The sequence below is a fragment of the Pelophylax lessonae genome (genome assembly GCF_965119305.1).
Source record: "Pelophylax lessonae genome assembly, chromosome: 8".
Lineage (NCBI taxonomy): Eukaryota > Metazoa > Chordata > Amphibia > Anura > Ranidae > Pelophylax > Pelophylax lessonae.
Window position 1 is genome coordinate 83976466 of NC_138775.1, and position 12358 is coordinate 83988823.

Below are 12358 nucleotides of genomic sequence, written 5' to 3' on the forward strand. Positions count from 1 at the left end.
AGACCCCAAGGCTCATCCCTGATGCACAGAAGTTTTCATCAGCTTGCTCAGTGCTGTCCTGTTACAGACAGGAAGTCTTTGGCCCTTTTTCCTGGGTAAAGGAGGCGGCTCCGCCCCTTAACACGCCTTCCGGCACCTCCCCCTGGCTCCACGAGGTGTTTGGTCACCTCAAACATGGCCGCCCCCATATTGGCGTAGCCTCGTGTGCTCTGCAAGACAATGGCGGCGGCCTGTTAGGATAGCGGCGGCTTAGCAGTGGCCTGCGGGATGCTGTATTCGGCCTAGCAGCCTGCGGGAGTGCATCGGCCCCCCAAAACTTCACCCTGGATGGTGATCAGCCTGGCCGGCGGTACAGGACCCTGGCGGGCCGCATGCGGTCCGTGGGCCGTCGGAAGGCAGCCCTCTGCCCTTGCTGGAGGAATGCGATCTGGACTGCAGTTATACATGCATAGACATCGCCCTGTGAACACCTCTGACAGGTAGGATACCTTATGCTACCACAGTAATATTCTAGTACTGCCACTGACTTCAGTCATCTTTACAGTTTTGAAATGACAGATTGTCAGCTCCCAAACCAAGCCTCCTGGTTTCTTGTTCACAAAAATCACACTCAAATAGGGGGATCTGTGACCTGTTATAGGATAGAGGGGAGACCCATCCTTACCATTTCAGAGAGGGGCCCGCGTTCACCACAAACCCGTCAGGGGGAAAAGGGGGAACATACTACTCACCATACTGGAACCAGGCGGGCGCCAACTCCTGACAGTACCTCTCTCCACCGGGGTGGGAGGGCTGTCGACCAATACGGACGCCGTGACTCATGGTCATTGGCGTTTATGCGAGACGTTTAACTCGTAGGGTCAGTCCCCGTCCAGTGGGACTATGTCGCGGCCGACCCAGCGCGGAGCTATGGCCTGCACACGCTCGTAGGCTGAACTGGGGTGACCACTGGATCTCAACATCCAGCCCATTGCCCAGTTCCAGCTTTCTTGCTTGAAGATCTCACAGGAACACTGGAGAAAAAAGCGGTCTAAAAAATCTTTAAGAAAAAAATCCTGCCAGGACCGAAGATCCTAGCAAGGCATCTAGGTCCTTACTCCTAACTAGACAGAAAAAAAAAACTGATTTGCTGTAGCAGGAAGTGAGAGGATATACCCTCTGGGACTGCCCCTAGGGTGTGGCCAGAACGTTTTCTTTCCTGTCTAGTCCTACTCCTGTAGAGGGCAGTATAACCCGAGTTGTTATTAATCAACGAGGACTACGTCTGTCAATGAGCGACAGAGAAATTACTGCCTAGCTTGCTCCTGCGGAGAAGGCCAATACCCAATCTTGAAGACTGTATGAATGGGCAGCAACTGTCAAGAGGACGTAAGAGAAAAGCAAAAAGCTTGTAGGAGAAGTTTTTACTCTCTCCTGATTGCCCTATGAGGCTGCAGAACCCCTGACCCTCTGTCCGGACAGTGCTGATTGGCCCTGTACTGATCACATGCACTCTCCCAAGAAAAAAAAAAACCTCTCTAGAAATACACACCAAACTGAGCATGTGCAGCTTGCCTCCAAGGCTCTGTTCTATTAGGAAGTAGTTTAGGGACTGTATAAGAAGGGGAGGAACAGAAGACAGGACCAAACAGCCTTTTTACACAATGGAGAGGATTAATCCCTTAGGTTTCACAGTGAGTATAACAAGCATGCTTTACTACGTATACAGACTGGTTTTACTCTTGTGGGTTTAAGGACACTTTAAGTTAACTTTATTGCTATCACAAGGGGGCTGGCATAGTGCAGATGACAGGTTCTCTTTAAGGAGATATCATGGGTCCAAGGTCTCCTCAGCACCCTGTTGTTGATAAAGTACAAATAGCAGTCGGGGTTCAATAGCTGCTCAAATCACTTCTACAGCAGCCCAGATAAAAAAATGTATAAAGACTCCTAGTCGCCACATTTAAGTATGGAGTTTCAATTGTCACTAATGCTCCAAGCAACTACTGACACTATTGTAACTGAAGCTGCATCTTTTCATTCCAAAAAGTTGACTTTTGCTTTAAAATAGCCCTCCATTCACTAGATCGGTCTGTATGTTTAAACACTTTTGTGATTGAAATGCATTTGTCGTGTTAACAGCTTATAATTATTTTACTTTTTTTCAATCTGCCTTTTACTTTAAAGAGGTCCACAATGACGGAGCCTTTCTTTCAAAGGGATTTAATCCATTCTGCCAGTTTCACAAATTAAGGTCAAAACCAACACAGGGTGAACCAATGACAAGTGGGCTTTATGAGATGATTCTAGCTTCTGTTAGTAGAATCCTTAAAGGAAAGAACACCCACTATTGTCCTAGTGGTGTCTGTGTTCAGATGAGTCAATGCAGAGCCACAGTGAATATAGACCACTAAGTCTGTCGCAAAGAGAATAGATTAAAAAAAATGATGACTCCTAATCTGCATACAGGAAAACGTAACTTTGATGCCGTAGGGGATCTGAAAATCGCAAGGCTAAGAACAGAGTGATCCTACAGATGATGGAGGTAATTGTATTCTACAAAACCACTCTTCACAAAACCAACCTTCTCCGAGAAAGTCCAAGGACTGGAACCCAGAATTAACACTGAATGGTGGAGCCTTTTGAAACAGATTTTGTAGTGATATGAGCTTTTAATGAACTCACAGCGTTGACTCTACTGCAGCTTTACTGTGCCTTGGTAAATCAATCAAAACTACACTAAAGCCTGGCTGTAAAGAACTGTCTCAAGCACAGGCTTTTAAAACAAGCCTGAAAATTAATAACATTGCTAACCATAAATTACGTCACTGTTACATACTGCAGCAACTGTGCCCTTGTCTAACTTAGGATGTCTACATCACAGTGGATTTAATACAAAATGCAAGTGTCTAGATCAAAGTCAACCTCATGTAGGCAGTAAAACATCCTGTAAATATAGCAGGACTTTTTAACAAAGCATTTATTTACATTACCTTAACTGAGACAATAATAGTTTGGTTAATTCCAAATGGCTCCTGAGAGTTGACTTCCATGGTGGAAATACCAGTAAAAGAACCGGATGTCAGCAGACCATTATCATCAACCTGTACAACAGGCTGCCTATTTAGACCATTCAGTACTCTGTAGCTAACAGTCGCTGCTCGGTCTCTGTAATCAAAAAGATGTCACTATGTAATAAACATACTAATAACCAATACAATACACATAGCAACAAAATCTATACTGGCTACTATAAAAGATATAACTGGAAAAATCCCCACTTACTCTCTACTATAGCTGACCATGTTTATGTCCATTTCTAGGAGACTGGCTAATAATGTTTCATACCGACATTCTTCTAAATTCCCCTCTGTGCTACAGTATTGTGGGGAAAAAATGGCAGGGAGCTGAAGGTGTATTTCTGGAGTACTGTTTATTCACCACTTCTGGACCGGAAGGATTTGGGGTGATCAAAGGATTAAGTGTGAGCCTAGGGGAGTGTTTTCTAACTGTATGGGGGACGGACTTGTGAAATGACCAGTTCACCTTTAAAAAAATGAACACGCATTTTTGCAGGAAAAAAATGTGCAATTTTTTTTTCACAAGAGCCTGCAAAGGGGGAGCAATGTGAGGCTCCGGCAAACTCTTTCTCCAGCTAACTGCCATCCCGCTCTTTGTACAGGCTTTCAGCTGAAGTGTCAACGAACTACAAGACAGCTGTCTAACGCTCTCGTATTCCATAAGGCAAAAACTGCAAAATAGGCACAGATTGTGGGATCATTTTTAAAAAGAAAAGAGTAAATATAAGCAAGCCCATACATTTGTTTACAGTCTGGTCATTACGGTCTGGTAATGAAAGGGTATATACAGGCTACTTCTCAAGTGGTTAAAAGCAACTGATCTTTGAAGGACCTTGTCATACTTGCCAGTCCTTTACTATTTGGCCTGACTGTGCATATCAAGTATCCTAATATTATCTAGCTGCATGCTTGTCCTCCTCTGTGACTGGGTAATAAAGAAGCAATGGCAACTCAATTATTCTACCTTGATAGGTTCTCTTTGATATATTACAAAATAATATATTGGGGTATGCACTCGGACATCCAAATGTATTATTCTTCTTGATGGCTTTAAAAATGTGCTTTTAGTGTGTGCTACCACCTCCTAGTCTCCCAACATCACCCCCCATAAGTCGTATGTTCACCTAGCACCAATCTATTCATTTTTAAAATAGGATGAACTATATGACTATGTGCAAATAAATCCTGAGAAAATGTAATTACAAAAAAAACAAAAAACACAGACCACAGCAAATGCATAAATACAGGATTAATAGTTAAATTACCTGTTAGTTTGCAGCCTCAGTTTAGAATTAGGAGATATCAATATCTGTTCAGCCTCCACATTAGGGCTTATTAAATGTAATCGTTCAAATACCTGAAATAAATTATTACTTTAACAAACACATGTAGAACAAATTCAGTAATGTTATTCAGCGTTAAAATATGATACATGTAAACAGCTAATAGCCCATTCACACTACGGCGACTTGTCAGCCTGACAAGTCGCGGTCGGTCGAGGTCCATTGAGTAGTACAGGACCCGTTCTAATAGGAGCGACACAAGTCGCTCCGACTTAGAAAAAGGGTCCTGTACTACTTTGGGGCGACCTCGGAGCGACTTGCATAGACTTCCATTATGTGAAGTCCCTGCAAGTCGCGCCGAAGTCGCGGTGCACGCGACTTCACAGGTCGCCCCCCGGAAGTCGTGTCGCCTCAGTGTGAACCGGCTCTAAAAGTCAACAGAAAGCGAGCCAAAATTTTTCCTACAATAAAAATGAGAGCTACTGCACTCTACACAAACATTGCATTTAAACTGCTTTTAGAACCCAGATGCATTTTTGATGCGTATTTGGATGCAGTAGAGATTTTTTTTTTTTTTTACTGTACTGGGGACTGGTGCTTTTTTATGTTTTTTGCTGTGTTCCAGTACAGTTCTGTGCAGGAAAAAAAGCGCAGCATGTTGTATTTCTTTCTATTTTTGGAACTGAAAAAGCACTGGAATCCACTGGGCTGGTTTGAACTATGCGCACCCATGTAACCTACATGCCTTAAAGCACTGCATGTGGTGTTAACTGGCCCTTACAGCACATTAGCCAGATGAATATTTCAGTAACATGAAAGACAAATTCAACAGATGCTTAACCACTTCAATACAGGGCATTTTCACCCCTTCCTGCCCAGGCCAATTTTCAGCTTTTAGCGCTGTAATGCTTTGAACGATAATTGCACGGTCAGGCAATGCTGTTCTCAAACAACATGTTTATCATTTTTATCCCTACAACTAGCGCTTTCTTTTGGTGGTATTTGATCACCTCTGGGTTTTTTATTTTTTGCTAAAAAAAAAAAAAAAAAAAAAAAAAGACTGAAAATTTTGAAAAAAAAAAAATGGATTTTTGTAAGAACTTACCGTAAAATCCTTTTCTCTTAAGCTCATTGACAGACGTAGTCTTCTTGATTCTCAAGAGCTGGGTTATGTTGTCTCCGCAGGAGTAGGACTAGGCAGAAAGACAAAACGTTCTGGCTCCACCTTAGGGGCAGTCCCTGAGGGTATATCCTCCCTCTCTCTGCTACAGGGAATCAGTTCTGTTTTAAAGCAGTACAGAGAATTTAACCCAACCCAACTCAATGATAGAGGGGCGGGTACTACGTCTGTCAATGAGCTTAAGAGAAAAGGATTTTACGGTAAGTTCTTACAAAAATCCATTTTTCTCTATCGCTCATTGACAGACGTAGTCTTCTTGATTCTCAAGAGCTGGGACATCCAGAAGCAGTGCCACAAATGAGGGGTGGGATTGACAAAATCAAATCCAATCTAGAAGGCCCAACCGGTGCCAAACTAGAAGTTTTAAAGGCTCATTATAAACAAGGAATGAGACTAAAGAAAAAATTTTCCAACGGAAAAAAACCCTCGAGGTAGACCACTGGTCTCCTCAAATTGCGGCCTGCAAAACCTTGCGGCCAAATGAGGCATCAGACGATGCCATTACATCAACTTTATAATGTTTAGAAAAGGTATGCACCGACGACCAGGTAGCCGCCTTGCACACCTGGACCACTGACGCCTGATGGCGAAAGGCCCATGACGCACTAAGTGCCCGAGTGGAGTGCGCCTTAACAGGGAACGGGGGCTCCCGACCCTTAATAGAATAAGCCTGCACTACCGTCTGTCTGATCCATCTGGAAATGGTCGCGGCAGATGCAGGCAACCCCTTTTTGGGTCCATCTGGGATCACAAAAAGTGAATCCGTCTTGCGAAACGAGTCTGTCGGTTTCAAGTATACCCTGATCGCCCGGACCACATCCAAGGAGTGTAAAGCAAACTCCCGAGGATGACTGGGCTTAGGACACAGGGAAGGTAATACAATTTCTTCATTCAGATGAAATTCTGAAACCACTTTTGGTAGGAAGGATGGATTCGGACGAAGAACCACCTTATCTCTATGAACCACCAGATATGGTGAACGACAAGATAATGCGGCCAGTTCTGACACCCTGCGTGCAGAAGTAATAGCCACCAAGAAGGCCACCTTCTGGGACAACGTGGGTAGAGGAATCTCCCTAATATCTTCAAAGGGAGGTTTCTGAAGAACCGACAACACTAAATTAAGATCCCAGGGGGGTAACGGCGCGTGCACTGGCGGAGCCAGATGTCGTACCCCCTGGATGAAGTTCCGCACCAAGGAATGAGTAGCCAAAGGCTTCTGAAAGAAGATGGCTAATGCTGAGACCTGACCCTTGATAGTACTCAAGGCCAGTTTCTGCTCAACCCCTTGTTGCAGAAAAGCCAATATTCGACTAATCGAATAAGACTGAGGACGGAACCCCAAAGGTTCACACCATGCAATGTAGGACTTCCATGTGCGATGATAAATCTTTCTGGAAGTCGCTTTCCTTGCTTCAACTAGAGTAGGAATAACTGAAGCTGACAAACCTTTGTCCTTCAGCACCTGGGTCTCAATAGCCAGGCCGTTAAAGCCAGCGATCGTAAAGCAGGATGGAAGATCGGTCCCTGAGACAGTAGATCCTCCCTGAGAGGAAGTCTCCATGGGACGTCCGCCACCAGTCTGACCATGTCGGCGTACCAAGCTCGACGAGGCCAGTCCGGAGCTACCAGGATTACTGGGATTCCTTCCTCCTCTATCCTGCGAAGAAGTCTTGGCAGTAACGCGAGAGGAGGGAAGGCATATATTAGCTGGTATTGCCCCCACGGGGCGATCAGTGCGTCTGCGGTTTCTGCTAGAGGATCGCGGTAGCGAGCCACGAATCTCTGAACTTTCCTGTTGAATCGTGATGCCAACAGATCCACATCCACATCCGGGGTGCCCCACCGTAGGCACAACTGGTGGAAAACGTCTGGATGGAGGGACCATTCCCCCTGATCCAGGGTCTGACGGCTGAGATAATCTGCCTGCCAATTCTCCACCCCCGGAATGAACACCGCAGAGATTGCTGGAACAAATCGTTCCGCCCAGCGAAGAATGCAAGCCACTTCTTTGGCCGCTCGGACACTCTTGGTGCCCCCCTGGTGATTGACATAAGCCACGGCCGTGGCATTGTCCGACTGGATCCGAACCGGGCTGCCCTGGAGCTGCTCGGTCCAGTGAATCAGACAAAGTCTGATCGCTCTCAGTTCCAATACATTTATCGGTAACCTGGATTCTTCCGGGGACCAAAGTCCCTGGACAGATAACTGACCAAGAATTCCTCCCCATCCGGATAGACTGGCATCCGTGGTCACTATCGTCCAATATATTGGCAGAAATGACTTTCCCTGGCTGAGCATTGGAGACCGAAGCCACCAAACCAGAGACTCTCTGGTCTGTTTGCTCAATCGTATCTGATTGTCCAGGGATTCCGGATTCCGATTCCATCTGAGAAGAATCTCTTGCTGAAGAATTCGGGTATGGGACTGGGCAAATGGGACTGCTTCGAATGAAGCCACCATCAACCCCAGAACCCTCATGCAAGTCCTAAGGGAAGACCAGCTGTTGGACAGTAACAACTGGACTGCTGATTGAATCTTTCGGAGTTTCCCTACCGGAAGGAAAACTCTTGTCCTGACTGTGTCTAGAATTAGACCCAGATATTCGAGCCTCTGGGTGGGAACCAGAAATGACTTTTGCTGGTTCACCAGCCACCCGAATTCCTGTAAAGAAATCATAGTAATTTCTATGTTTTGTAGCAAGGTCTGAGGAGACTCTGCATGAAGCAGAAGATCGTCTAGGTAACCTAGAATCGATATACCTCTTTGGCGCAGAAGTGCCAACATTGGGGCCAACACCTTTGTGAAGACCCGCGGAGCCGTGGCGAGACCGAAAGGTAACGCCACAAACTGATAGTGGTTCTCCTCTACGGAAAAGCGTGGAAAACGCTGATGTCCTGCGAAAATGGGAATGTGAAGATAGGCGTCCTTGATGTCTATGGACGCTAGGACATCCCCTGGATGCAGGAAGGCTGCTACCGTGCGAATGGACTCCATTCTGAATCTTCTTATGTTGACGAAAGAATTGAGTGCTCTTAAGTCCAGAATTGGACGCACTTTGCCCTCTTTCCTGGGTATTGTAAACAGGTTTGAATAAAACCCTTGAAACCGTTCTGTCCAAGGAACGTGGACTACCACTCCTTGTTGTAGTAGATCTGTGACTGCTCTCCGCAGATCTTCTAAACGATCTGAGGATAGTCGGATATTGGAAGGGAAGAATCGCGCCGGTGGGAGGGATCGAAACTCGATCTTGTACCCTGACCTTATGACTTCGCAAACCCATTTGTCCGGGATTCTGGAAAGCCATGGATCCGGGAACCGGCGAAGACGTCCCCCCACCCCAGTTATGGGTGGGGGCGCACCTTCAGGCTTTGGATGGTTTATCTTCAGGTCTGGAGGGGGCGGACTTTTGCTTGCCCGACCAACGACCCTTGACGCCTCCTGCAGGAGCTTTGGAGGACTTAGTTTTTTCACCCGCTGGACGAAAAAACCTCTTGTGAGCAGAAAAAGAAGGCCCTCGTCTTTGACGAGTTCCTCTACCTTTAAAATTTTGCGGTAAAAAGGTGCTCTTTCCACCGGTGAGATCCTTAATGATCTCATCTAAGTTGGCTCCAAATAGACGCTCTCCTGAAAAGGGGATATTAGCCAATGCTTTTTTGGAACCTTGGTCGGCTAACCAACCTTTTAGCCACAGTGTACGCCTGAGAACCACTGCTGAGACTGATGCTCGCGCCATTAATGGAGTGGCGTCTAACGCCGCATCACACACAAACTGTAACCCCTGTATCATTTGTTCCAACAAATCTGATACCGCCTGAGGGACTTCTTCTAAGTCCCGGCGTAACCACTTGGTCCATTCAGTTACAGCCTGCGAAACCAGACCAATAGCTATTATAGGTCTGAAAGCTGATCCAATCAAGGAAAACATGGTGCGAGACATAGCTTCTATCTTGCGATCCACTGGATCTTTGAAAGACGGAGCGTCTTCCAAAGGAATAACCGTGGCTTTATTCAATCTAGCAATTGGTGAATCCACCACAGGTGGTTCTGTCTATTTCTTAATAAGGGTTTCCTCAAACGGATAACGCCTGTCAATGCGTTTAGAAATAGTAAAAGTGCGTTTTGGCAGACGCCATTCTTCTTCGATTGGATTGCCAAAACATTTGGGCAATGGAAAAACCTTCGCCACTTTGATGCGTTTTTTAGTCCCAAAAGGGATTTCAGTTTCAGCTATTTCTGATGGAATACCCTGTAATCTTAAGGTCTCTTGAACAGATACAATGAGTGCGTTTACCAACGCTTCCTCTCGGGCTATGGCGGATGCCGAAACATCCTCCTCACTGTCTGAAGAGACAGGACCCGAGACACCAATCCCAGATGAAGTACCTGCAACTGCAGAAATAGGCTCAGAGTCTGAATCCGAGGTTTCAGATAATAAGGGGTTAGGCGGGGGTCGCTTTCTTGCGCCCTGTCCCTGACAAGCCACTTCCACCCGGGACACAAAAGTTTCCATAATAGCTGACAATGATTCAATTGTCAATGGGGTGCTGGAGGATCCCGCAGACCCCTCGAGGGGATCCGGAGGAGATACATGAGTGGCAGGGTCCATGTTAATACAGGACACCTTTGCCAGCAAACAAAAAAACTTTTTCTTTTTTTTTTTTGTGTCTCCCCCTAGCGCAATAGCGCCCCTCAGAGTACCTGCTTCTCGATCCCAGAGAGAGAGAGAGGGACCCCCAAGGCTCACCAACCGATGCAGTGCAGTTTCCAACCAACTGCAGTCAGCGTCTGTCTTACACAGACTGGAAGGAGCTGTTTGCTTTTTCCCGGGTAGAAGGCGTGGCTCCGCCCCCTGTGTACGCCTTCCGGCGTTCCCAGCCCTCCACGAGGTAGCTGGGCTCACAAAACATGGCCGCCCCCATAGAAGAGACATAAGACTCCAAAAACATGGCGGCCGGCGTGACCTGAGGACATACATGCATTCGGTCTACGGCAAAATGGCGGCGGACCGCCGAAATCGTCTTCCCAGCACATCCACCTGCACTCTGCTAAGAGGTGATATATGGATCTACAGAGATACACTACACATAAGGTAGGATTATACCTCCTAAGACTGCTGTAATGTTTACAGTCTGCTGAGTAGAGTGTTAGCTCTTGAACCAAGTCCACTTCCCACAAACACATGCTGTATTACAAGGGGGACTTGTAAGTATCAGATATATACTGACCATATATGGAGGGGCCCATAATACATACTGCCTCATAACGAGGAAAAAAGGGAACGTTTACTCACCATACCGAACCGACAGGCACCCTCTCTTCACAATACCCTCTCCACCGGGGTGGGGGTTCGTGGACGCCTCGACTCTCTGGTACCTGGCGTCCAAGCGAGACTTTTAACTCGCAAAGTCAGTCCCTTCACTGGGACTCCGTCGCGGCCGACCCAGCGCGGAGCTCTGGTCTGCACGCGCTCGTAGGCAGAAACCGGGGTGACCACTGGATCTCAACATCCAGCCCGTCGCCCGGCCCCGCATACTTACTTGAATATGTCGCGGCCGACCAAGCGCAATGCCATGGTCTGCGCGCGCTCGTAGGCCGGCTGGGGTGACCACAAGTGTCGCCCAGTCCGGCATTTTTGCTTGAAGATCTCACAGGAAAAAACACTGGAGAAAACTACCTAAAAAATGTCTTTTTCTTAAAGAAAAAAAGTCTTGCCAGGACCAAAAGATCCCAGCAAGGAACTTGGGTCCTTACTCCTGACTAGACAGAAAAAAACTGATTCCCTGTAGCAGAGAGAGGGAGGATATACCCTCAGGGACTGCCCCTAAGGTGGAGCCAGAACGTTTTGTCTTTCTGCCTAGTCCTACTCCTGCGGAGACAACATAACCCAGCTCTTGAGAATCAAGAAGACTACGTCTGTCAATGAGCGATAGAGAAAATAAGTTTTTCTTTATGTTAAAAATTTGGTAAATAAGTAAGTTTTCTCCTGCACTGATGAGCACTGATGAGGCACTAATATGCAACACCGATGGGCACTGATAGGCGGCACTGGTGTGCAGCACTGATGGGTGGCCCTGATATGTAACATTAATGGGTACTGATAGGCGGCACTAATGGGCACTTATAGATGGCACTAATAAGCAGAACTGACAGGCATTACTAATAGGTACTGAATGGTATCTGATTGGCATCCCTAGTGGCCACGGGTTGGCATCCCTGGTGGGCTCTAGTGGGCATCCCTGGTGGGTCTGTACAGATAATGCGCTGATCATCAGTGCAGACCCCCCATCAGGAGAACACCCGATCGACTCTCCTCTTTTCATGCCTGGTCAGCGTGAATGGTAAACGGCACTTCCTGGTTACGATGTGACCAGCTGTAATTGGTCACAGCTGATCCCGGTAAAGAGCCTATGACATAGGCTCTTTACCATGTGATCGGAGATGCGGTGTGTCAGAGTGACACACAGCGCCCCCGCGGGTGCGCGCGAGGGGCTTATCCTGCTGGACGTCATATGATGCCCAGTCAGGATAACTTAACCACTTTGTGGCCGTCATTTTGCTATATGGCGGGCGGGAAGTGGTTAAAGTAAAGCAGCTGTCTTGCATTGTTGAGATGCAGTTTTAAACTCCTACCTTTTTTTTTTTTTAAACCCTCTCTTTTCCAGCGCCAGTTTTGAATTTTTTGCACACGTTTAAAAAATAATTTTAGGCCTGAATATTGCGTAAAACTACCAAAACATCATATATTTTTTAAAAGCAGACACCCTAGAGATAGTGATAGTTGCAATTTTATATGTCACATGATATTACCGCAAAGGTCTAGGTAATCCAAACAT

At 46.5% G+C, this 12358-nt stretch overlaps 1 protein-coding gene across 1 annotated transcript in view; it reads right to left on the minus strand.

Annotated features, from left to right (window-relative positions):
- Window positions 1–12358, minus strand: part of NUP210 (nucleoporin 210) — a gene marked incomplete at its 5' end in the record, with an annotated part of 331314 nt that overhangs the window by 88197 nt on the left and 230759 nt on the right. The window contains 2 exons of the mRNA XM_082265210.1: window positions 2973–3147; window positions 4325–4416. Coding sequence (XP_082121336.1) covers window positions 2973–3147; window positions 4325–4416 — 267 coding nt within the window. The remainder of the gene's footprint in view (window positions 1–2972; window positions 3148–4324; window positions 4417–12358) is intronic.